At 38.1% G+C, this 27,043-nt stretch overlaps 1 protein-coding gene across 1 annotated transcript in view; it reads left to right on the top strand.

The window, feature by feature from the left end:
* The window catches only part of LOC116333697 (CUB and sushi domain-containing protein 1), a 422,781-nt gene extending 413,708 nt beyond the window's left edge, over positions 1 to 9,073 (top strand). Inside the window, 1 exon segment of the mRNA XM_039613940.1 lies at positions 1,852 to 9,073. Within this exon segment, the coding sequence (XP_039469874.1) occupies positions 1,852 to 2,011 (160 nt within the window). The 3' untranslated portion in view covers positions 2,012 to 9,073.
* The last annotated feature ends 17,970 nt before the right edge of the window (positions 9,074 to 27,043 follow it).

The raw sequence follows: 27,043 nt of genomic DNA, 5'->3' as shown, positions 1-27,043 counted from the left end.
CACTCTTAATGAGGTCAGAGTCAAACAGCGTTTTTGCTGCAGCGCTCCTCCCTGCTAATAGTTCCACAGGGTCTTGGGAGTAAGTGATTACATCTAACTGGATTATAGGACCTGATTATCCAAAAATTTAATCGGCGACAAACAGTCAAATTAGAGGGAGGTTGTCATATAGTATATCCGTTTGAACCCCTGCAGTAACTTTCTCCAAAAAAAAAAATTCAAGCAGGCTGAGTAATAATACATTTGCATATTTTGAACCGGTGCTATTGGATGATGGCAGTTTGCATGCTGATATGCTCATATAAGAGCAGTGGATGGGCACTGGGCGGCCAAACTACTCAAACCAGAGTGTTATGGTACATGCTCTCATTCCTGCCATAAATTTTCACTGCAATTTGTAGATTTTTACTAGAAAATTCCTATTACAAAGTTTGCTCCTTTAACCTTAAGGGTGAAGTTGCATACCAACATGCATAACAAGCCAGCCGACATGACAGAGAGGGGTCATTTCTTTTTTCTTTTCAATTTCATTTCACAGCTATGTGTGGCAAAAATAAATATGGTAAATAAAAAGTTAATTCTTAACCATTAAATATGGTAAATAAAAAGTTAATTCTTAACCATTACACTTAGATGACTTTCTCTTAACTAGTGAAATTCGGCCATTCTGCTGTCCATTAATTGTTTTCTTTTCTGTGCTTTTTGAAGTTAAAATCCTCAATAGGGCATAAAATGAATAAATACAGCAATAGTTTTTTTTTTTAACAGCTAACTTTTCGCTCCCAAGAAAAGGTAAGCGTTCTCACCTTGACTTCAGAGAAGAGCTGCTACTTTGCACAAAGTGTTTCTTTTAAAATTCAAATATAAAATGCATTCAGAAACATACCACAGACACTTGAATGGCTGGCTAGTCCATGAAAAGAGCATGGTGGATCTTTGTCCGATCCTTGGCTGGTCCCCCGCTGGTCTGTGGCCATAATGAGATCCCCTGCGAGCAATGTAGTCAGTGCAGCCACAAGTGGTAGCGCCCCTAAGTAGTATGTAGGGAAAAACAATTATAATATCTCATGTTTCCACCAGGGGGAGCAGCCATAATGAAACATAATTTATTTACTTCCTGCTATATTCATGCATTTTAAATTGGCTCAGGGCTTCTATGTACCTTTCTGTAAAACATCAATGTATATATTTGTTTTCAGCAAATATAAGAGTTTGTTCAGGTTGAGGCAGAAGACAAACAGTGACAGAGTTATTGCTGATGGATGTATCTGAACTTAAAGGCTAAAAATGTGTTTTTTTTGTAGAACTGTAAATATTTGTATATAAAAACTAAAATCTAAGCTTAAATGTGAGTTAAATATTAACAAGTGCTTTCAGAGAATATTTTAAATATGTATTCAAAAGGGCAAGTGACAGAGAGCACTCCCATTGTGTACCAGTTTGTGTATAAAATCCAGCACAAGCAGAGCCACCTGATAGATGTTATCAAATATTCTCTAGTGTTTTTGGCTCTGGTTCAGTTCACTACTACTACTAGGCTGCTAGAATACCATAGTGTGTCAGTCACTAAACCTTGAGGCTCAGTAACTGATGGCTGGTTTGATTGTTTTTTGTTCTAAATGTTGGACAGTCTGTGTGCTTAGGAAAACAGTTTCACAGGCCTGTGTAAATTCTTCCTGGATTGAAAATATGACTGTTGTACTGTTTTACTGCATGGTTTACTTTTCCATTTGTGTTTCAGTTCCCGTCCACTTTCGGTTGTAGTGTATTTTTTGTTCCTGACCATTTAATAAAGTTTAAAAAAGTAGCTCTGTGTAACTCATGCAATGGCATTTTTCTTTTCTCTTTTAGGACACGTCCAAAGGTCCAGTTCAATGGCTATGTTGGCCACGAGAGCTCCAATGGTCAGGCATCATTTGAAAATCCAATGTATGACACCAACATGAAACCCACTGAGGCTAAGGCAGTTCGATTTGATACCACACTCAATACCGTCTGCACTGTGGTATAGTCCAGCTATCATGCCACTGCCCATACAGTGGTTCGGTCCAGCATCCATTGCTGTAGTCTGCAGTGTGGTTTAACCAAACAAAAACGAAAGGACTAACTTAGGATTTGGACTCGTCACCATGAGCAGTCGCTGTGTAGCAAGCTGGTCCTCGTACAGCATCATCTGCATAGTGATGCAGCTCTACTCCACTTCCTACCTGAACAAGGATAATACCCCCCCGTAGTCTGAAAGAGGAAAAAGGGAGAAAATCAGTTGGAAACTATAAGCATGGGAGGAGACAATGATGTCATCAAGTAACACAAAGTCTGTCGTTCAGGAGATCCAATGCTGTAATTCAGTCATTAGGGAAAAACACAGATTTAGGATACAATTAATTAAATTCCCTGAAAGAACATGTTTGTCCAGTTTTGGTTGACATGTGCTTTTTCACAACCTTCTTATAGAAAGAGTTTTATATGGCCAGTGTCATATGGCCCTCAGAAATCCCCTCTACAATTAAACTGTTGTTCATGCTACTCTATCCCAGCGCCCCTTACGAACTCCCCTGCTGCAGGCCAGGAATGGGTTTGACTCATTTGAGGTTCAAACCTCAGGGGAAACTCATCCACCCTTCTGCCCTCTCCAGACATTAGATGGTTCATATATGTAGATATACCTCTTTCTGGATTTCCTTTATATGGGACTTGACAGGACTATACCCTGAGACGTAATGACACTTTAACAGAGTCTATTCAAAAAATAACAGTGATTGCACAGACTGCTGTAAGACCGACAAAACATACTGACATAATAACACTCTCATTCAGTCCTAGACACTGGAATGAAATTAGTGCTAATTGTGATGGACAAGTGCTAATCAAGCCAGGGTCGAATAGAAGCTGCAGAGAAGTTTGACGATGTTTTAGCCTATTTGGAGATCTGAACGAGTTGGGTTCAATATAGCAGGACAATCACAGAGTTAGTAAAGTTTAGTTATCAGTTAATTATGGGTTTCTGTAATTGTCTTTACCTTATTTCACCTTTTCTAATAATATCTACACAAAGTAGATAGCAACTTATTAGGCTAAAACATACCAAATCAGGCTTGTGCAAACAAAGTTTTCCCCAGGTTCAGTATCAGAACCTGTGGACTTATTTTAGATGTGAATTGAACATTTTCAAATATTATTATATACAGGTACAAAATACATGCAGTCAACTTAATACAATATTCCACAGTAGCACTAGGCAAGCTGAGATAAACCAGAAAACCAGACATTTGAGTTGCCCGGTTGGTGTACGCAGTGGACTGGTTTCCAGAGGCCTGTCTAATACAATCAAGGAGTCAGACAACTGATTCTCGTTCTTAAACTAGCCAGGATTCTGTGCTTGGTGGCTGAACAAGTGGAAGCCTGGAGGCAATAAGCTGTCAGGATCGTCGACTGCTGCAATCAGCTGTAGCCAAATCCAGGAAATGAATTGTCTTCTCATAGCTCTGATCGGGACTTTCAGTCAGGAAATGACTGATTTTATATACTCTCCAGCCACAAAATCAGAAATAGATGAACTGATTGACAGATTCTTTGACTGACAGACGCAAACAAAAGGACAGATAGACACCTCTGTCAGTCGTGCTGGAAGGAGGACATGTTGCTGTGGAAGCAGAGGCAAATAGTCTCTTATTGTCTCTTCTGGCATTTTTCTTCAGTGAAGATATTGATGAACAGACTCATATGTTCAAAACCCCAGTGGCCCCATGGGACTTCCCAAACCACTGCTGCCGGGGACCCCAAAATATAAACTTTATATAAACCGCACAAATTTTGCACTAGTGTGTTTTTCTGACTGGGTTATGAAAAAAAAATGAATAATTTTTGGGTCTGAAATGGGTTTGGAAAATGAGTAATTAAAAAATAGCATTTTATTCAAAAACTTCTATCTTTAAAAAGATGACAAAAATGATTAAATACAGGGTTACAGAGTGTTTGTATATACACATTTATATTTCACACTCCCTGTAAGCAGAAGGTGTGACCACATGCTATACTGTTGTTTATTTTGTTGCCATGACAACACGCTAGCCAACCAGAAAGTTGGGAATAGTTTACCTGTGGACCTCCAAGCAGGAAAGGAAATGTCGTCCTGCCATTTAGAAACTTTGCTGTTTCTGAAAGCTCATACTGAATATTGTTAGTAATATTTAACACTTTAAATACAATATTTCAAAAAGATTTTAAAACGTGCAGTTTGGTCCCAGTGAAACATTGGTGCCACGTTACTAATATGGGATGCACATGGCCTGAGACCAGAAGGCTCTGCAGCAGGAGAGCATCACCGGTAGTCATTTTACCAATAATCAGTGATATTGGGGAGGCGTTTGTGCAGAACTCAAAGGAGACCAGAAGGCAAAACCCACCCCAGTCACTGCCTCTTTATCCTGCTGCCATCTGGCCAGTGATACAGAAGTATTCAGTGCTACATCACCAGACTCTGAAGCAGTTTCTATCTTCAGACTCCCCATTCAGTGAGAAAAACTACTTATTTAAACTGTCAAATCTGTCAGTTTTTTATAATTTGCAATGTGAGAATGTGAGGACTACATGTACAATTTTGTACTTTAACTTTGTGTTGCTCAAATATTTACAGTGTTAGATATATAGTATATCAAATTCAGAGGATTCTACTGCTACAGCTGTAGATTGTATGAGCTTTCAGGAATAACATGTGACTGTTTCTCTAACGCTCTTTAAAAACGCTCTTTCGACACACATTGTCATGCATCGTTTCGACACATCAAATATCTGATGCACATTATCTTGTTTGAACACACCTTTTTAAAGAGCGCACAACCTATTTGCGTTGAGAATTGGTAATTTACCACAGAGGACAAAAAGATACAGCATGAAGACAACATGCACAATTATTGTTGTCGATAGTTATCGTCCCCTGAGCCCCTCCATTGTTTGAGAAATACCTCGTGTGCAGAGAGTAAGTTACGTCCTGCTTATCAATGCTGGAACCTCACTGCAACAAATACACAAGCTTAGTGAGTGCGACCCCAGTCTGCTTAATTTCCTGCTATTTTAAATCAAAACGCTGTTCTAGCGTCAAACGGTTTTCAGGATTCAAAAAGGATTCGGTAGTTTCAAGTCGCTTACCAAGCTTGTTATTTCTCGCAGTGTCCTCTCAAAATATTTTTATTTTTCGAAAGATGCTGCACTTGGTTTAAATCACAGATGTTAACTGCTTTTATCGCCTGTCGTTGTCTTTAGGTCTGTTTCCTGTTGCACACTCCATGCGCAACATTGAGTCATTGTTTTTATATGTCAAGAATTTGCTTTAACCTTACGCGATTTTTTTTTGTTGTCCAAAATTTTATTTTATTTATGTTTTCCGTGTCCATAGTATATATGTTTTCATCTACACCTATTCATTCATTCACACAGTATAAAATTGTGAGTAGATAATGATAATAATACCCTAAAAACCATATAGTGAGTCTGGCAAAGGTTAATTTAACTGAAATGTGTAGATTTTCACTATAACCTAAATACAGGGATTTAAAAAAGCATTCAGCATGAGGAGGTTGTCACAGCCACCTGTTATGAGATAAGGAAGAATAAATTAACAGCAAATGTGGAGGAAGGGGGCGTGTTTAGCTTTTCAGCTCCGGTAATTGAATGTGACTGTACACCCAGCCCTAAACGCTGGAAAAGAAGCGAGCTGGAACAATAATCATTATGTATGGAGGAATTATACCTCATTGTCAGCCTGTCATTTATAGCTTCAGTATCAGGGTCGTGGTCAGACAGCCAAAAATAGCACCAATGCAATGCAGACAAAATAAAAATACACAGACGAGTGTAGTGGCTAAGATAACAGCAATAACCACAAGTCAGAAGATGCATATTTAAAGTCTCTTCACAGGAATAAACAAGATTTCTGTAAACAAAAATAGAGCATCTGCTCACACCTCGTGAGCCTCCACTCTCTTTTTTTACTGTTAGAGTGCACCCCGTGACTCTGTTTTAATTGATTTAATTAATTCAGTTGAGAGTTCCTATGGAGTCAAGAGTGCATAATAGAGCCTGAAAATTAGCAGCTCCAAGGTTTCCACCGGCGTAATAAAAGGCCTCGTTTTTAACAATTAATGGCAGAGATTTGATCTCCTTGTGTGCCCGAAAGAGAAAATTCAGACTCTGCGTTGTCTCTGTTCTGGTGTTTTGGTCACAGCAGAACCTCACTGTCCCCACAGAAGTTCAGCCAAACACAAACTGCACATATCAAAACTGCAGCAGGATTCTCAAGTTATAATGTTTCTGGGGCCTCGCATGAATGTCTGACCTCCGCTGACCCTTCAAGGTTTCTCCAACAGTCAGCTTGGTAGTTACAGATGCCATCATCAGCTGTTTCTTTCAGTAAGTGTTTTCACTCCTTGCATTCATACACTGAGAGTAAGGGTATATTCACGCGAAGATAAATTTAGATTAACAATGTCACAGTAGTGGTGCAGACAGTGTTCAAGTACTATTTTACAGCCAAGCACAATAAATATTTTATAAAAGGATCTATTTCAATAAAAAGTCCTCAACATTGTGGCAAAAATAGGTTCTGTAGAAAGTGAAGAAGAGACATCTGGAGATAATTAAAATGATGTCTTCCTAATTAAAGTTAAATTAATGTTAAAGATCAAAATGAGGAAAAAGACACCCCTCATGATTCTCTTTAAAAAAAAACCTCATATTGTTAACCACATTATTGGTTAAGAACATACATGGATAAGATGATTATCTACATGGAAATATTTATAAGCCATGTGCAGTGATTTACTGTATCGGAAATTGATAGAGTCAAACCTTACAACAAGGCTAAAAATCCTTGTTTGGCGTAGCTAAGACTGCTTTTCTCCCATGTGCCCTGCCAAAGGAAGGCACTGGGGAGAAAAGCAGCCTTAGCTGTGCACATGGCAGCTTACAGTGACTTTAAGAACGGATTAAAAGCAGTGCTACTATTCTCCATCACTCAACCTTTTTAAAATGAGCAGAACGAAATTCAGCTGAACGTGACAGATAAGTGCCACGAGATGCCTTGAAAATCTGGACGATGTTGTCTTCACTTGAGGCCTTTTTTTTTTTAGCAGAATTTGTCAGGACGTTTCAAAGTTTGTCCTTAATTTGGTATCGTCAGCAGTCTTCGCTGTTTAAAGCAGCGACAGCTGGCCGCAAGATTTAAGAAAGGAACTACAGACTAAATTTTAAAATGCCAAGGTTATTTTTACTTCTTCAGTTAGGACTTCTCACAGCTTGGGGAGAAGTTTGATTTGTCCCTCACTTTTTCTAAAGCGGTATTGTCAGCAGTCCTCGATGAAACAAGGGACTCAAAGCCACAATGAGCTTTTGGGGGAAAAAAATCACTGCTGGAAATTCATTGCCAGATGGAAATTTGACCTTGTTGTGTATCTCTTTTCTCAAACAATATTAGTCTTACCTACACACATATAGTCTAAGTATCTGGCTTGTTTTTTGTTTCACTTTTTATGCTAATCAAACTAAATATTAAGTATAGTTTATATTTCTTTTGCAAGACTATTCATCTTGTTCTCAACAGTTTGGTGAGGACAAGCTTCTCATGCTGTGTGCTGATGTTAGAGCTATAATCTACTACCTGCTCTGGATTGAATATTACTTTATTTCCACTATTTAACCAAAAGGATAATTATGGCATTTCCAGCTCATGGCTGTGTGAGCCTCACATATGCTTATCTTTACACGTTACACAAAAAGGATGCATTCTCAGCAACACATATTAACATAAAGCATCGCTGTTGCTCATAAATACTGAAATATAGAGTTTATTTTTTCTTCTCCCGAAAGGCAGGAATAAGCTGAGAAATGGCAGGTCCTTAACAGGAAGTTGCATTCATGGTAAATGTTTTTATTTTATGCCTCATAATACCTACATTTTCATCTCCGCCGTCTCACCATCATCATGTGCTGCTGAACTTGAAGTAGGTGCAAAAGAAAAAAAAACATTTTTGTACAGAAATCTATTTTTTATGAAGAATTTGTAAAAAAAGAAAAGAAGAAACAAATTATTAAACATGCTGTACTTTTTATGATTAATGAAGTAGGTACAAAAAAAATCTTGTTCATTACAGTTAATGTTTTTACTGTTACACACCATGTAAAAAAAATCTATGGTTCAAACTGAGTTTAAAAGATGAAAAATGTAAAAATGTCAGATCTCTTTCGTCCGTCATGGCTGCTTTTACACAGGAACAGAAAACCCGGCATTGATTGTATTTGTGCTGAAGGGACACGTATGACGCGAGTCACACCTTCAGACAATGTTACTGACTGTGTAAAACACTTTTGCAGCCAGCACAGCGTGTCGTCCTTCTGAACATTAAAGCTTTGAAAGCATTCACAGAGATATGGTACACGATGCAGTGGCACATTGAACAGTTTTTTATATGGCTTCTTATGTGGCAGCTGTCCTAAAAATTGGTGACTCTTCTCATTAAAATATTGTTTACACTTTAAAAAAAAATTGGATCTCAGACACGTGAACACACTAAACAAACACCAGATGTTACGCGTCTCAATATTATTAACAGTAGTTACTGGTGGTTTGAAATGAAGCTTCCTAAAAGAGTGTTCTTGTGTAACAGCAGCCCTGTGCGACTGTGTGGGATGACATTCACAGGCACAAAAAGATTTTGGATTTTGGACTTGACCCCTTTACGGACTAAAATCTGACCTCATTTCTGTCTAAATGAGAAGAGATTTGGTACTCCTTGCTTAAACACTGGTTTTAGAGTGGAACATGAACATGTTGCAAATTTAGGCGCTAGCTTCATTATCAAATTGGCAACAGTTTTTGGAGGCTCCTGGTCTATACACGTACCTTAAAAATGGAATTTTCTATCCTCCTTGGAGATCATGAAGGAGAGACACAATGGGATGTTATGAAGGGTTAAATAACAGTAAGTGAATGCAGCCTCACAACCTGCTAAAGAGACACACAGTTTATCTATCAGCTATTTTGATGACATTATTTGAGAATAAAGTTTTGATACAATAACTCACGTTGTGCTTCAGTGTTTTCTTGAACCTCTGCGTGAAGTTTGGGTGTGTTTTCTGGATGGACACGTAGACAAATGCACTGAAATGGGAGCACATCGCATTGGACTAATTGCTGTTTGAAAATTTTGAAAGCATTCAGCTAATTTTGTACACGTTATTTGAGCGGGACTCAACAGATTGTTGCCAGGTGCATCGCAAAAAATATGTGCCTAGAATTTGATAAGACTGCTCCCATGGCAAATTGCTCTGATTGGGCATAGTTTTTAAAAGGCACATTCCTGTGTATTGTTTCATGTCAAGACTAAAACCAAGCTACCAAGTCCAAGTAACTCTCTGTAGACCTCTGAAATAAAATTGCAGTGAGACACAGACCCAGGCTGGGGTATAAAACAATTTCTCAAGCTTGGAGTGTTCCCAGGAGTACAGTGGCCTCAATAATGGTCTAATGGAAGGAGTTTGAAATCTGAGTAACAAAGCAAAAAAGGCTTCGACTGGGGACATGACCAAGAACCCTGTGGTCAGTCTGAAACCCTCTGCAGCGACAGGATGGATGACCACTACATATATTGCAGATTTCCTGTAATAATGACCATTATATTTCTATAGCAAATTTTAAAACATACAGACGAGACTGCTTTACAGTTTGGTAAAAAAAAAAAAAAAAAAAAACATTATAGAAGTATACATATAGAAATATAAAACATTACAGCCAAAAATAAAGGGTGAAAGTTTACAGAGAAACTAACCTTTAAAACTGATTTTTCAGCAGTCATTAAAAAAAAACACTGATTGGCTGATGGGCTGAGGAAGGCTGTTCTAATGGTCAGGTGCTATAACCACAAAGGACCGGTTGCCTCTGGTTTCAAAATAAGATTGTGGAGCGGTTGAAAGATACCGATCAGATGATTGAAGGCCGACTGCTCGAAAAAAGTCTCAACAGGAGCCTTTTTTACGTTTGTTTTGTTTGTTTTATTTTTTTTGTTTGTTTGTTTTTTTTTCGGGGGGGGGGGGGGTCCTGTCCTGTCCTGTCCTGTCCTGCAGTGTAGCAATTTTAACAAATGGAGCATTATGGCATTCGCTATAATTGTCCACTTGAGTCACTTAGTCATATTTTATTAGAACCTTATTAAGATTTTTTATTTTGGATTATTACAACCATAGCAGATAAGACTGAGGGATGGAAAGGGGGAAAAAGAGTGAAGTTGGGTGGGGGGAAGTTAACAGAACGAGAGGGAGGAGAAAAACGGAGGAGAAGAAGAGGGTGTCATGGTTGCTGTGTGCGGCAGGCAGGAATGGAGGACCCAAAATGCAGACTCAAAGGCAGAAACTAAACTCAAAAGACAGCTTTATTGTTGGCACTAAAAATACAAAACGAAACTGGGAAAACCCATGAACTAACCGGGCGCAACGCAGGACAGAGGGAGACGCAGACATAAATACACACGAGTGCAAACAAGGGAACAAACCACAGAAGGGAACACAGCTGAACGTGATGACGAGACAGGGAGGAAACAAAACTGAACATAACCCACATCAGACAGAAGACTATCAAAGTAAAACAGGAAGCACTAAGACGCAGACTAACTCTCAGGGAAACGAGATGGATTAGGGAGATAACGGGAGGAGATAACAAGGTGGATGAGACACAAAGAGAGAAAACAAGAGAGTGAGAAGAGACACGTGATGGGCTGGGGAAACATGGGATAAATATGACAGGCAGGGGAGGCATGGAATGAAACATGAGGACATGGGAACAGAGAAGGGAAAGAAGACACAAGGACACACAGATGAACAGAGACACACAGATATGGACACAGAGGACAAAGACACAAGGGGAACCTAATAACCAAGGAGCTAAACAGGACAACCTAGGCAATATAGAATAAACTTAAGCGGATAAATTAACTTAGACATAAACCATAATACAAGAATGACACCAAACTCCAATAACTCAAAACACCAGGTCAAATTACCCAGGACCATGACAGAGGGCCAAAGAAGAGGACTATTTCCAGGTTTTGATATAAGAAATGGAGCATGCATCAAAGTATGACCAATCTACAAAACCTGGACATCAAAACTGGAGCATCAAATCCAGAGCGAACATCAAAATATGAGAATCAAACCTGGAAATCAAAACCTGAATATCAAAAATGGAGTGCTCATCAGAATATGAGCAATCATCAAAACCTGAGCATCAAATCCAGAGCAAACACCTAAATGTGAGCATCAAAACCTGGACATCAGAACCTGAGAATCAAAAACATAGACACCATTTATTGTAGCCTGTTGGCTAAGAAGTAGCCTTGGTTTTCTGTAATGTTTTTAAGCTAATACACAGGGGTTTATCTTTCCAAAGGAATTTAGAGAGATGGAGTATTCCAGAGATCTATATCAGGCAAGTGACGATTTACTCGGGGTCGTGAAGAATAAACAATTGATTCTAGGAAAAACCGTGATTTTTATTGAAGCAATAGGTAGGTAGGTAGGTAGAGACGTCCATCTAGCTAGATCGTCTTTAAGTTCTGTGTTCTTGCATTTTGCACCCTTAATCACAATGGCCGGTCTAATTGGTGCTGCTAGTGGTTCGATAAAAATTTCAAACAGTGAAGTGGAGAGTGGGCCCCCCTGCCTGTGGCCCCTCTGGAGACAGAAGATGGAAGATATTTGGCCATTTGTCCTGACACATGATGTTGGGGAACTGTATAATATTTTTAACCAGTTTATGAAAGACTTTCCAGAATGAAATTTGTGTAAAGTTGGGTTTGGGAGGTCTGAGAAATGCACATAAAAACTGATTTACAATAGTAAAGACTGGATGAAATTAAAGTGTGTAGTAAAAGTTTCAAATTACTGGGTGATAGTAAATGTTTGATTTTCGCATTGTTTCTTAGATGAAAAGCAGTGAGATTTTTGAAATGTGAGATTGAAGTTCAAATACCGATCAAAAATCAGATACTTGGCAAATGATTTGATATTGCTAGTGAGATTGATCTCATTAGAGAAGGTATGAGGGCTGATCACAAGAACCTCTGCAGAGTAAAGCTGGTGCAAAGCCACAATATAACAGCACACAAAAGCCTGCCTGGAGTTTGACAATTTAATGAATTTAATGGACTCTTCAAGGACAAAAGAAAAGGAAAGAATATCAGTCCTGAAGAGGCACCATACCACCAAAACAATACCAGAGTGGCTTTGGAACAAGTCTCCGACTGTCTCTCAGTGCTGCAGGCAAAGCACAAACTTAAAATCCACAGAAAGTCAATGCAAAGACCTGGAATTTGGAGTTGCTTCTACTTGATCGCCCTTAAGTGTGCAGATCGCATTGAGGCTGAAAATTGTAAATGCAAAAGGGGCCTCTACGATAATAAATTATTGTCTCAATGATTATATATTTTATAAGATTTCCTTTCCTTCCATGTCTCCTTGTTTTCAAATGTATTTGTCAAAATATTTTATTATCACTATTATTTAAAGGTAATCTCAGTACTGATTTATAGTCAGTGATAGTCCATTGGTAAATTTCCATGTAAAGTATATTAGAGAACCATTTGTTTGCACTAGGAAAGTGTGTGTAAAGTATGTAAATGTCAGTAACAGGTTATTAACTCCAGGGGCTGGAGTGGATTATCTCACTTATCTTGAGTGTTAGTTACTGATAAAGTTTGTTTCTGTCCCAGACTGTTTCTATGGCTACAGGTAGGTTATGAAAGTGACATAATATACACGTAATGAGGTTAATTCACTGACTGATATGAAACTTGAGAAGAGAGCACAAGCACTCAAGAGCAACACGTGGATGGTTGAAGCCACAGGGCAGGCTCGTCAGTTGAAACAGCGGAAACTTTATTTAGAAAGCACAGTGCAAAATGAAGCACTAAGCTGGTTTATTCAGGACTGATTAAAGAGTTGAATAAGAATAGAAATGAAGAAATAAGAACAATAAGATGCAATGAGCAATAAACAAAACAATTAAAAATAGCATACAATTAAGTGCAATTAAATATCTTACAAAGAAGACCAGATGGAGTAGGTAAATTCAAACTGTCGCTGATAAAATAATTCAAATAATGAATTCTTGCTTATTTACATGTTCAACCTCATTAAATAGTCAGAGTGTATCACACTTTTGTTGTGTGGGCAAGTACTGCTAAAAACCATAGAAAGGTGCTTCACATCCAATCGGTGATTACACATTTTCCAAAGATGCTATAAATACCATATATTAACTTGCATTTAGCGCAAGAAATGCATAAAATACCACCCATTGCAGGAGGACTGGAGCCTATCTCGGGTGTTATTAAGCTAATGGTGGGGTGCAACCATAGACAAACAACCAGTCAATCTAACTGCCAAAGCAGAATAATCAATTAACCTAGTGTGCAGGCACAAGGAGAACATGCAAACTCTGCACAGACTCAGCACACTCCTTGCTGGGAGTTGACAGTGCACCACTGTGCTGGCCATGCAAAATATGTCATGAACAACATTACTATCCCTGCAGTATGTGGCATCCATTGATGGCTATTTCAATCAGTTGCCCAGTAGCACAAAAAGAGCATTTGAATAAAATTTACCATGTTTTTTTCCTCACTTCTCAAGATCCCTGATGCAGAAACCTTAAAGCAATAATTAAGTAAACAAGTATGTTTTAAAAAATTACCTTGACATGTTTACCTTGTCTTGACATTGAAAGAGTTTTGGGATGACCAAAGCCTTATTTCAAGTCTCTGACGGTCTCTCGGTGCCCCCGGGCAATGCCTGGACTTAAACTCCACAGAAAATCTCTGCAAAGACCTGGAGTTTGCAGTTCACAGACACTTCTGTTCCAATCCGATCATCCGGGTGAGCAGATCTTATTTAAGCTTCCTGAGAAGTCTGAAAACTATAACTGCAAACTGTAAAGTTACAACTTACATCCATTTCAGTCCAGACTCAGATAGATTATGGATTTTGAAGCAGTTTCAAAGGTTAGTATCAACATTTCTGAATCCAAACATTTCTATTTGAAATAGACAAGGATTTTTTAAACTTATGGGCAGAAACATGTTTTGTGAGATTTTCCTCAGATATTCATCTTGCAAATGAACATGTGTGAGATGGCTATTTCAGGTCACTGCGAGCCCCACTTTTAACAGTCAAAATCAAATCCATTTTTCAGTGAAAGAATACTGAGAATAATTTCTAGAAAAGAGATGACTGAGGAGGAAACAGGACCAGTTACTATAAAGTATTCAGGTCACAATAACGGTGACCAAGTCTTCCAATGCCATCAACATAGATTGGGGGATGATACTGGCAAAGATGAGAATTAATGGGATGGAACTTGTTTAAATCAAACACAAATGTGATGAGAGCATCCTATTCGCAAATGGTACTGTGCGGTTTCTGGACAAACTGTTGATGCAGTGTTGATTCCTGCCTTTTTTATATTGCACATGTCTGGCACAGCAAGTTTATGTTTGGTCAAAACAGCAGACAGGTTGTCAAGAATCTTGTTGACATTTGTTTTATTGAAGGTTGTAGCCCGTGAGAGGCTGATAGCTTGAGGGCTTCATGAGGAAAGGGTAGGCTGCTAAAAAGCTGTAAACCTGTCAGCTTTAGCCATCCTATTCTCTGTCCAGGTTTCAGTTGTAGGCAACCTTCTGTACCTAAAATGAATGACGTATCTTGAATTAGTTGACTACAAAATAAAGCTAAGCTAAGATAAGATAAGATAAGATAACCTTTATTAGTCCCACACGTGGGAAATTTGTTTTGTCACAGCAGGAAGTGGACAGTGCAAAAGTTATGTAGCAAAAATTAGAATATAATAAGAATAAATACAGTACACAACTGTACAGAATAGAATAAAATAAAATACTATATACAGTAGAATAAAATAGAATAAAATATACAATAGGATAAAAATAGAATACAAATTCTATATACAACTGAGTAAAAATACAACGATGCCAGAAAAGAGTATTGCACTTAGTGTTAAGCTATGTTTAAAACTACTGTAGCCTATGCAGCCTCTCTCCTTAAGCCTCAACTCTTTATACAAATCACCTGTTCTATCAGGTAGTTCCTCTGTTCTGTGGGTCCAATATTGTACTCTGGGAAGTGATTTGGATCCCTGTCATGTCAGCCTCTGTCGAAGACTGTAGGAGGGAGGGGTGTGGGGAACTGTCAAGCTTCCCAAACTTCTAAAACTGGCAAAAATTCAAATTTCATATTAATTTTGAGTCATTTCTGGATGCTCTGTTTACCTGTGAACAGTCACTAACCTGAACTTCCACTGTGAATTACAGGGCTACTCACTCTACTGAAGAAACTCCCACTTTTCAAGCAGCGATGGTCACATGGGCAAAAGCCATATGATTTATCTGACTGTTTTTAACTGTTTTAATTCAGTAACGGAGACTCAGCTCTCTTGTCCAGTGACTAATAGCATGTAACTGAATAATAATCAATAAATCAGCATGTAGTATGTAGAACTTTATTTTTTTCTTTTTTTTTTTTCTTTAACCTGTCCCGTTTGGTTCTTTTGCCATCAGAATTATTGTCTAAAGGCGAAGAAAGATGCCCAACGGATTTACTTTACCAAATTGACCATCCCAGCCTTGCCGTAATGGTCCATTTGATTCACCTTTTATTGTTTATTTTATTTTCACTTGCTGAATACGGGACAGACTTAACTGGGGAAAGAAAGGGAGAAAGAAAGAGGAAAGAAAACAGCGGGAAGAGGGACGGGGAAAAAGGGCAAAAAACCAAAAACCAACAGAATAAGCAGACAAAAAAATACATATATCGATCATCTGGATCACCTGTTGAGAAAGAAAGAGAAAGCAAGCAGAAGAAAACGAGAGTAATAAACAACATCACAATGATCTATGGGAATATGACAGTAAATACTAAATGTTAGACATTATTGTGCAGCACGTAAGATCGACAGCGCACAGTGTGCTTTGAGGTAAGAGCCAAAAAGGGTGTAGTTTGTGTGTGATCACCTGTGTGTACACCTGTGAGCATGGACGCGCTTGTTTTTGTTTGTTTGTTTGTTTGTTTGTTTGTTTGTTTGTTTTTGTTTTTAAAGGTTCCCTCATGTAATGATCTGCTAGAGGGTGTGGGGGGCCACTGCCCCGTCCTCCAGGGCATGACGCAGGTATGGAGGAGATCATAACTCTAGACATCCAGAGGCCCCCAGAACACAAGAGACCAAGGAAGACCAACAGAGGGGCAGCTGCGTCACTATCCCAGAACTGTCAAGCTTCCCAAACTTCTAAAACTGGCAAAAATTCAAATTTCATATTAATTTTGAGTCATTTCTGGATGCTCTGTTTACCTGTGAACAGTCACTAACCTGAACTTCCACTGTGAATTACAGGGCTACTCACTCTACTGAAGAAACTCCCACTTTTCAAGCAGCGATGGTCACATGGGCAAAAGCCATATGATTTATCTGACTGTTTTTAACTGTTTTATTTCAGTAACGGAGACTCAGCTCTCTTGTCCAGTGACTAATAGCATGTAACTGAATAATAATCAATAAATCAGCATGTAGTATGTAGAACTTTAGATATTTTAACATTTAATTGAAAGAGCTTGGTTCACCAGCGATGTTGTCATACATGTGAACTTGTATGACTGCCACGTTGATGCATAGGTTATTTTGATTTTCAGCTTACAAAGCTGTGATTCAAATAACTGCTCTTTGGATTTATTGACAGTTGATCTTAAAATGAAAAGTACAAATTTTACTTTGGTTTGACTTGACAGAATTACTTATTATTATTATGATTATGATTATTATACTTATTATTTAAATGTTGTTACTCATTTAAGCAAGAAACACAGATATAATCTGACTGAGCATGTACACGGTGAGTGTAATCACTCTACCTAGTAACTGGAGAAATCTAAAGCTACCAGCTTCCTCTAGTCAAGAACAGTGGTGTGTAATTCCGCAATTTTTACAAGTAAAGTAAATACAAGACTATTATTGCCAATACCAAGAATCTTAATTTTTAATCTATAAAGGTAATTTATATTGGGGAGAGTAACATATTTTGATGACCATCAAATCACTGTGATTTTTGTTTTCCACAATAATTAGTCCACACAACAAAATTCAGCCTTTTATGTAAACCAGGTTTTTGGAGGGTTGGAGTGTAAATGTACCTATCTCTACAGCAAACTGGTTAAACTTCTGTTGTTTAAATGTGCTATATGCTATAAATAAAATAGATCTGACAGTCAACACGAGAAGATTCTGACATTTTTCATGTCTAAACAAAGTATTGATGCTGTCGGGCTGGTATCAATCTGATACCAATACCAGCATTAGTATCGATACTATGATATCCCCACACCCCCTGTCAAACGTCTCGCCCCTGAAGTTGAACCTCCCAGGAAAGCTAACGTCATAGGCTAACGTTAGCCAGGTGTGCAACTCCAGTCCCACTTCTACGTCATTTCGCCTGAGGTAAGTGGTAACATTGTCAAAAATCAATCTAGGACAATCCGGGGAGTTCAAATGACGTTCACGGCCTTCAAGTTGGAATTAATTTCCCATCGGTGAACTGTTGTAATTCTGAACACTAGCGCTTGATAGCAACGAGGCATGCTTCAGAAATGAGTGAAAGGCCTGAGAAGGGTCAGAGGTGACTGCCAACTTTGTTCTCCACTTATACTCATGTTGAGTCTGTGGATGACATCAGTCTCCTCTTTCATCTGCGCTTTTAACTTTCTGTTGCTAGCCTTCCTGATGTGTTATATGTTGAGTCATTTCCAGTGTTTGTCATTTGCACTCTGTGTTCCAGTGGTGCTTGACGCTGCTGTATAGGTAATATACAGATTTTAGGCTGAGTCGAGTTAATTGTATTGCCATCACAATGGGCCGCTAATGTGCTTGAGCTTCATCATTATGGTGATCCTTGTTCATGCTTGAATGCAACTGGCTTATGGACGCATTAAGTTAAGGAGCGTGCAATTATGATATCATCTGTCTAGATTATCATTTGTAGAACAAAAATGCATATTACTCTTAAGTCTAGGCTTCACACTTAACAGTCTTGAGCTATCATTAGTGTTTCTTTCCATGGTCTATCTAGCATATGTGGATGATCAGTATGTTTAATTTTGCCCTCAGATGCTTTGCTCAGTAGTATGCACAGGATTGTTGTATACAGCAAGCAGCATAATCTTTTCATCCTTTCATTGCCTTAACTGTAAATGAATATTTTTTATAATCCACTACCCTGTGCAAGGAACCTCAGAAACCCCATCAGTTTTACAAATTTATGCTAGTCAGTTGTTTTCAGAAAGATACCTGCAAGGAGGTCACACTCAATCAACTGAACACAAGGGAGCTAATTATTACCAAGGAGTCTGGCTTTTATCCACCGGCTAAAACACAAATCAGTGACATGAAGACAATTACTTTGTGATAGGACCACCTCAAGCTACTAAATACTGTGGGAATTCAAAATCCTGATATTCTATAATAAAGCCTGCTATTGGCTTAAAAGCAATGTTGTGATATGAGATTAAAAATATGCAATGTACTATCCGACTGTTTTGATTAATTAATAAGAAGCTGTTATCAGTATAATTTGAAACATGACACCTTTGTTGCCACCCTTAGTATATTTATGGCATATTTTCCTTCCCCACTGCCACAAATACAGCTTGACAGTTTTTCTTACACCGTTGGAGAGGGAGAGAAAGAACCATTTAGACATATAAACTATATATTGTTTTCCTTTATGAAAACAATGGTGACATTTCAACAGAAACTGCAGATCATTTACCCTCAGGAATCATGGGATTGAATATTTTCTGTGCTTCGCTCTATCCTAATGGAACTTTAAGGTGTCTTTAGTACTATTTTATGTTAATTTAACATTCCAACAGTTATTTTCCATTACTATTTTAGACCCTGCTGAACATGTGTGGACTTTGGGAGACAGGTGGTTGTTATGGTTGCTTTATTAAACTGATCTGATAACTTTAAATTAGTTTCTGTCTGTTGGAGCAGAGTGAAAGACAGAAGGACACGCTCTGTAACACAGCTCACATTTCCACTCATTTCCCACATGCATGAGTTATGCACTCTGTCTCTAATGCACAAATGGCTCCACACACCCATGCTGTATGTTTTTATTGCATTTCACCGGATCTGCATTACTTCTGGCTTTTACCGTAGATAAACTGCCTCACGTTTCAGATGATGGTAATTTATTGTGATCTCTTTTGCTTAGAAAACGTGTTGCTTGACCTCATTTTTACGAAATCGTTATTATTAATATGTAAGCCGTCAACAATCGCATTGCAAAACAAAGATGTGAAATTTGAAAGGAGAAGGGAGAAACTCACACGAACTTTATTAAAGTAACTCGGCTGATGTAGGTGGCGCAGAAGCTACTTCCTTTTTTTTTTTAAAAAAACCCTTTTTTATCTCTTGAAACCATCACTCATTTCCCTTTCACAATCTTCTTATCATCTCTTTCTTCTTCATGTCTTAAGTATACACTAGTCATTACCGTAAACAACAGGCTTCAAATTCCATATTTTTCTTTATACTTAACTGACTCAGTATTTAGTTAAAGATGCACTGACTGGTTTCTGGCATATATTTTTGCAGTGCTTGAAACAACAGTTCCACTGTCAGTAGTTTCTGGATGTTAGGTTTTTTTGCCATCTCTACAAGGAAAATCTTCATTATAAAAATAAAATCTTTCAGTGCAAAATTAATGTGACACAAAAGAAAAACATCAGGATAACCAGCAAACACCTTATTTTCTGATAGGCCCATAGAATAGCCTGATATTGTTCAATATTGGTACTTGTATTTTTCCAATATATCAGTGCAAGAGGACAATTACAAAGAGAACATAGACGCTATCTATAAAGTATATTCTCAATTTTGTATTAGTAAATTCAGAAACTGATGGTTTATTAGTCCCTTATATACAGTACCTGATATCCAGTACCTGTTCAGAGTAGTGTGCAGTTGTGTTCAGTTTGGCCCACTTTTGAAAAGGACCAATACTGTTAACAGTGATGACAAGTAAGAGAGGTCGTGCGTGTCAGTACGTAAACCTGTTTTCTCCATAGTAGCCAGCCTGCAAAGGTCATACTGTAAATACTTCCAGCCCAACCATGTCATGGGGGTTTGTAGTCTCTGATAAAGCTGCATACTATTTCATAGTTTTATTGTTCTGTCTCTTAAAACTGTCATATTTAATGGTTACAAGTTTATAGTCAGAATCAAAAACCAGTCCTTTAGCTGCTGCCTGCTGTAATTCTTGTATTTCTCTTGCTGTTAGTCAGGATGTGTTTTTAAAATGTAAATCTCTTTTATTTTAATTGGACTTGATTCTGCTCAGTTATCATCATAATGCAGAAATATACAATCTCAGTGACCAGATACCACAAATTGGGTTTGATTGTATTTGGATAGGAAGGAATATAATGAATAAGATGAGGGGCTAATGTGTGTCAGGAATTATCATACTGTCTATCATCACTTCTTCCACACAGTAGCTAAGAAATTGGACAGCAATTTAAAAAACAGAAAAACGCATTCCTTTTATATCTATAATTTACACTTCACTATAGTACATGATGTGACTCACACATGTTGTTAGTTGCTAAATGCAACAAAAAATCTAAAATACAGCAAAGCGATTAAAATGAATATGAAAAAGTAGAATAATATAACAGTCATTTAATTTAAAATACTGCCCAATTCGAGCAGTGCTACCAATTTCTGGAGCCTCCATTATTATGATCAGTGTCACTCTGGCATGATCATGATCCATGAAGCTTTTATTTCCTCAGGTATATCTGTAATGTCATATAGTCTTGGGAGGCTTTAAGTGACTGTGAAAAACCGTAAACAAGAGTGAGCCAGTCTGTAACTCATTATCAGGAAGGGAGCTCCAGCATCTGTCCCTCGATAACATCACAGATTAGAGCCCTCGCTGCTCTGGGTTTAATCCTTGGCAGAGAGTTGTTGATTTAACAGGAGAACTTTATCACCACGTGGTTTGCTGTCACAGAATTTCATTATTATTGGTTTCAATGGAGAGTTTTAGTATCACATCTAAATGCTGTTTCAGGGGGCTTATCACACTGCCAAAAAATATATCTTGGGGAAACACTGAAATGCTATTATGTACTTATTGTATTGGCCAATCGCCTAAAATGGGAAATGGCAATGGATTTTGGCATCATTGCAGGGATTCGGGCATGATTATCATTTTGGCATCATTCACAGTTGGCAGTGTGAGTAAATCATTTTCCCTGTTTTGCTCTTCCTGTTTCTGTGTCTGTGTGTTTGTGTGTCTGAAAGACGGGGACTGGAAGAGTCAGGATTCCTGTCGGGCAAATGCCTCCTGAGTCTCCTCTCATCTTGTACTCTCCTGGTCTCTTCTGTCTTGCTCCTCTGTCTTTTCCTGCTTGTGTGCCTGCTCCTTTCTAGTCTGGTTTCTCTGTCAGATTGTCTGAACGAGGGTAGTGGATATTCAGCATGGCAGCAAATTAGGGGAACAGGCAGTCACTCCCAGCCTTGACTTGAGAATAAATGACCTAAACAGCTGTGAACATGTGTGTAGTGTGTGTGCATTTCCACTACTGGAAAAATAATGGAAGGATATAGTAAAACACAAAAAGACTAGGTAGCATTGCTCTTATGCTTAATTAGCACAGTGCCTGAGTGCTAACATGCTAATAATGATGCTCGCACAGGACAGCTGAGATCAGTAGAAATGTAATTAGTTTGACTGTATTTTGGTTTGGGTCATAAACCAATATTGACTGCGCCAAGTCAGTAGGATCACCAAATGTATTGAAATGTATCCTGAATGGGGCTCTTTGGGTAGTTCTGCTGTTAAGATATTCCACATGGTGACAATAAAATAATTGTGAGGCGATTAGAAAAGTAATTAGGATTCATCCTGTGGGAACCATGCATTTCTGCATGGTTTAATCTGGCCATTTAAAATTAAAGTTATTACAGGGGGTCGCTGCTCTGCATAAAAGCTAAAACCAAGATTAGATAGTAGACATGGTTAAAGTATGCATGTTAAAAGGTTAGTAGGAAAAAAAAGGAAAAGTGCGCAAATGCGTACACAAGTGTCTCAGCTAGCTGATCAGGGCATTTAAAGTTGGCAGCTCTAATAAGTAACTTTGGATTAGAGCTTTCTGTGTAAAATCAATTCCACCACCTTCAAGGTGTGTGTGTATGTGTACCTAGGAATCTGTAGAGGTTATAATGACCTACGCGTGCACACACAGGTGTCACATTGTTAGTTTTGTGATAGTGTGGAAGTCCATCAGAATAGAATCTGAGGAGATGGAGACAGAGTTTCATGAGTGTGTGTCCTGTTCTCTTGCTGACTCATTTCTGGTGCATTATTGTATCAAACACCCCAATCACTATTAAAATAAATGATCTGTCAACTGACAGATGATGCTGTCAGTACTTACAGTACTGTGCAAAAGTCTTGAGCCGTCTTTATATTTTGCTTCGAAGGAGACAGACCTTCTTTAGTTTTTTTTAAATGGTCTCAGCAATAGTTCTTAATTTTTTCTGAAGGTCTTTGGAGAATGGCTGCTTTTCAGCCATTTTCATTCCAGTCCTTGTACTTGTCCATTTGTTTGTTAAGCCACTTAACACTGACCTAAGAATCATTCAGGAACAAAAAGACTCCTCAAGGGATAAACCAGTGTTGTGTCTACACCTAACTGACAACTGAGCAAAGAATCAATTTGAAATTGTATCTTTGGCCACTTTGTTGCCAGCAGCCTGTCACAAAAAAACACAAAATTTGTTCCCATTTCTTAAGTTTAATCTACTACTGCAGTTTCAGAAAAGCTGGGATACTGCAAAAATGGAAATAAAACCAGGATGCAATGATTTATAAATCACACAAACCTACATTTTATTCACAGTAGAAGATGCAAAACATATGAAATGTTTAAATTGAGACATTTTACCATTTCATTAAAAATATTAGCTAAGCTTAAATTTGATGGCAGCAACACATTTCAAAACAGGGGTGGGGGGTAAAAGCTAATATGACCAAATGAAATCCATCGTGTTCCAGTCTGCTGATTAGTGTTGGCAGTTACATAATTACATCATATATTTAGATAAAGTTGAAAGATTCCCATCCTTTGCCCTCTGATTATGATAATGTGGGATTTTGAGTTGTGGACGTTTTGTTTGCAAACACTGGAAAGTAATAATGTGAAAGTAAAGCTGACATGACATAAAAAGGCCAGGAAATAGATGGTTTATTTTAAACAAATGGCAGACTAATTCACTGTGCTGCACAATAAATTTTGGTTGTGAGCAAAATTTATAGCTCCGAGCAGCCTGGTGTGGTTGGGTTTCTGTGACGTTTGCATTTAAATGCTACAAAGGCTTGATGTATGAATTAAATTGATCCACGATATGACACTGGTCATCTGGGTGAAAAGCGCTGAATGCTTTGCTAGACAAAGGCTGCACAGTTCCTTCCCACAGTCGCATTGTGCTTGCCTCTCTGTTACTCTCTAGCATAAAGTGTTGTGCAGCAGAAAAGCCGTAGCACATATTTGATTCAGCCACGCTATGGAATCATATATGAGCATTGTTCCCTTTATATGTTCTCCTCCACATTCTCTGAATCCTCCAGACACAACCAACTCAGATGGCCGTACAAAGGAGCTTTTCGGTTTCCATTAATTTCTGTGTTCATTGTGTCATGGGCGAGCAGCATTTCATGATGATTGCATGCATTTTATCAACTGTACACTGGGATAGAGTTCTGACCCCAATGATATGCAGCTGGCTGTGGAAAGTGAATAAATGGATTTACTGCAGCCATAGCTACTTTAATCTATCTTGTGTCTGCCATAACGTGATGAGATATGAGGGCATATAGTCAAGTGATTCTAATTTTATTCCTGTCTGCGCCGTTTGACAGCAGTCAATACATTTTTGCAGCTTATGGTTTGGACCCTTGAGCCTTACAGCAGCAGGTAACTAACAAGGGAGGGATTGTCATCTGATATAGCTCGCTGAGTTGAATTCAGCTTTGCAAGAGGCATCCTGGGCTCAGGGTGAAAATAGTGGACAGTAAAAATGAATTTTCTGAGATGGAGGTATTCATTCCAGTTTTAGGGGGAGGAATTCAAATGTTTAGTTCTTTTCTTTAAAAAAAAACAGAACTAGACTTTTGTTTTTCAACATTAGAAAAGAACATTGATAAAATGACGGCTGTCTCTAAAACAAAATGAACACATTAGACCCACATAACAGAAACTAAAGCATATTTCCTAGCAGCCTAATGACTCACTTTGAAACCTGATTTTCTCCTAAACATAAAATGATTAATGACAGTCTCTTTCTCTCACTGAGTAATGCAGATTATTAATTTAACACTGGTATAGGATTGGTACTCAGTAAAGGCAGATACATACAGCTAAGGTACCAGAAAAAGATCTTCCTATAGAAAAAGGCATCCTTAATGCGGCTACAGGAGAGAGCATGCTGCAATCTCAGAAAAAGTGGTGAAGATATGGAGCCATGTGAAAAATGACAATGACCTATTTCTTTAAATTTTGATTTAAACCCCATCAAATGTATGTGAAACACTTAACTTAGCCAGTCACAATGCATGTGGTAGGTTTTATTTCTCAACTTAAACAGTGGTTTCTGGCACTGTGTAAGTGGTTTAAAATTTAGCCACAAAGACCACAGCTATGCTGCTAACATATCTGCGCTTTGTCAGATCATCATCTTACACAACATACACAAAGACGGTATATGTGCATGACAGGATTGTGGCTAGTTCAAATTTCTGGTGCTGCTGAAAATCACTGGTAGTGAAAAGAACACTGCGGAAGTTCAAACAATCTTTATTAGTTTTATTCTTGTCAGTGAGACACATTCAACAGAGAGGTGACTCTGAAAGCTCTGCGCATTCCAATTGGAAAGAAAAAAACATGCAAATATGCACAACACAAGAAAAGTGAGACAAAAATAATCACCAGCATGATAACAAAGAGACTGCATTCAAAAAAATACATGAAACACAACTATACATGAGCAACAATGACAAAAATGAACACCTAATATTGCAAACTACAAAGGAATGCTTTTCACATCTTAGACCATCATTTACAGTAAAACAATCCATCAGCGGTGTTGAAAGAGATGCTGATATGATGTGCTTTAGCCTTTTGTTTATTAGCCCTTCAGTAAATATAATCAGTGGAAATGCACAAAACTAACTGTGGAAAATGGTTGGATGGCTTTAACCTTGTTAGTGTTTTGAAGTACCCACTCAGTTACAGCAAATCAGCTGAAAGCACATTTACAGACTGCTGTGCTTGTTGTCAATTGAAATCCCTCAGTATCTATGTGAGGGGATTACAATAATGTATCATTTTTAATTGTTGAGCTATAAATAATTTGTGAAATTTGGGATTGATACAAATATAAAACATGAACTCTCTATACCACTGACAGATAATCGGCTTTTGTAACTTTGAGGCGCTCATGTCCATCAGATTTTCACCTTCTGCCCATTGTTACGAATATAATCCTGGAAACTGGCAGCAGAGCATAACTTTAAAAGATTAATTTAAAGAGATTAAGTCTGGATCTTTTTTTTTTTTTGTTCTAAAAAATGCACTGATTTATTTATTTTTTCTGCAAAAAATGTAACAAAATGTGTGTGATAGTTATTTTGGCTACAGCAGTCTGTAGCAACCACATCCATTTACTTACTCCATCAGAGTATGGAGCAGTTGCACGGCTGCTTGAGCAGCTACAAAATCCCTCTTTAAGCTCAACAAATATTATCAATTCAGTATGCCTATACAGCGAGGGAAATATGCTGACAGTGAGGAGGAGGAAGAGAAAGAGACAGAGGGAGGAAGAGATTAAAAAGGTAGAAGAATAGAGAGGGAGTGCATGAAAAGAGCAGGAAGTGGATGAAGCCTGTTTAGCTCTCGGTAACTAAAGCAGTTGTCATAATCACCTGGCGTGTACACACACACACACAAAGACACACACCGCACATCGCACACGTTTGAAACTTACTGTAGCTACCTCCACGATGTTATATAAGTGCTCCACCACATGCCTTTGATTAAAAACTAGGATATAAGAAAATAAGATGTAAACACAAACTCGCACAGCAACACTAAGAGCTCCTATATGTCATTTTTCTATTACTTTTCTGCTGTATAGGAGGTGGGATGTGTGTAAAGTCGATCATTTTACAACCTTCTTCCTGAGGAATACAGGAGAACATCAGTTACTCTTTTTCTATCCCCACTTTTTTTTCCTCCCCACTTAGTCAAAATTTAAAGTTAGAGAGTTAAAAACAGTTTTGTAACAAATCAGAAAGTTCTGATCCTGTTGAACTTACTGTAACAATTATGAATTAAAACTTTACTAAATCTTATGCCAAAAGTATGACAGTCTATTAATGGTCAGGCTCTTCATGTTAGCCATTTAGTGCTATATATATAGGCTAGCTTTTATGCCTCCTGATAAGCAATCTGAAAGTTAAATCTGCATGGTGCTAATTGATCACTAAATTAATAAGAAATACATCCTAGAGGCAAAAGTGACATGCTGTTTTATCAGTGTACAAAGCCCAGACATGCCCACCCCACCACCCTTACACTTCACTTTAAACTGTTTACTCTGAATAGCTGCCAACATACAATTAAACATTTTCTAAACTGCACAGCACTTGTTGCACTAATGGATAACTTAGGCAGAAACTTGTAGAATGATTTTATCATCAGTCTAAGTCACTGTCTGTGGTTGTGCTGACAAAAGATAATGAATTATTGCCGAGACCTTCATTTTGCTCTAATTTGCAGCTTTCAAAATGCTGCGACTGCAAAGTTCTTTTAAAGATATGGATTTTGCCTTTAATTTCTGTACTCTTCCCTGTTCCAGTGTGCGTCTGTG

The sequence above is a fragment of the Oreochromis aureus genome, linkage group 1 (assembly GCF_013358895.1).
Source record: "Oreochromis aureus strain Israel breed Guangdong linkage group 1, ZZ_aureus, whole genome shotgun sequence".
NCBI classification, from domain to species: Eukaryota; Metazoa; Chordata; class Actinopteri; order Cichliformes; family Cichlidae; genus Oreochromis; species Oreochromis aureus.
The sequence above is the reverse complement of the archived record's forward strand: the minus strand, read 5'-3'. Positions and strand labels throughout refer to the sequence as shown.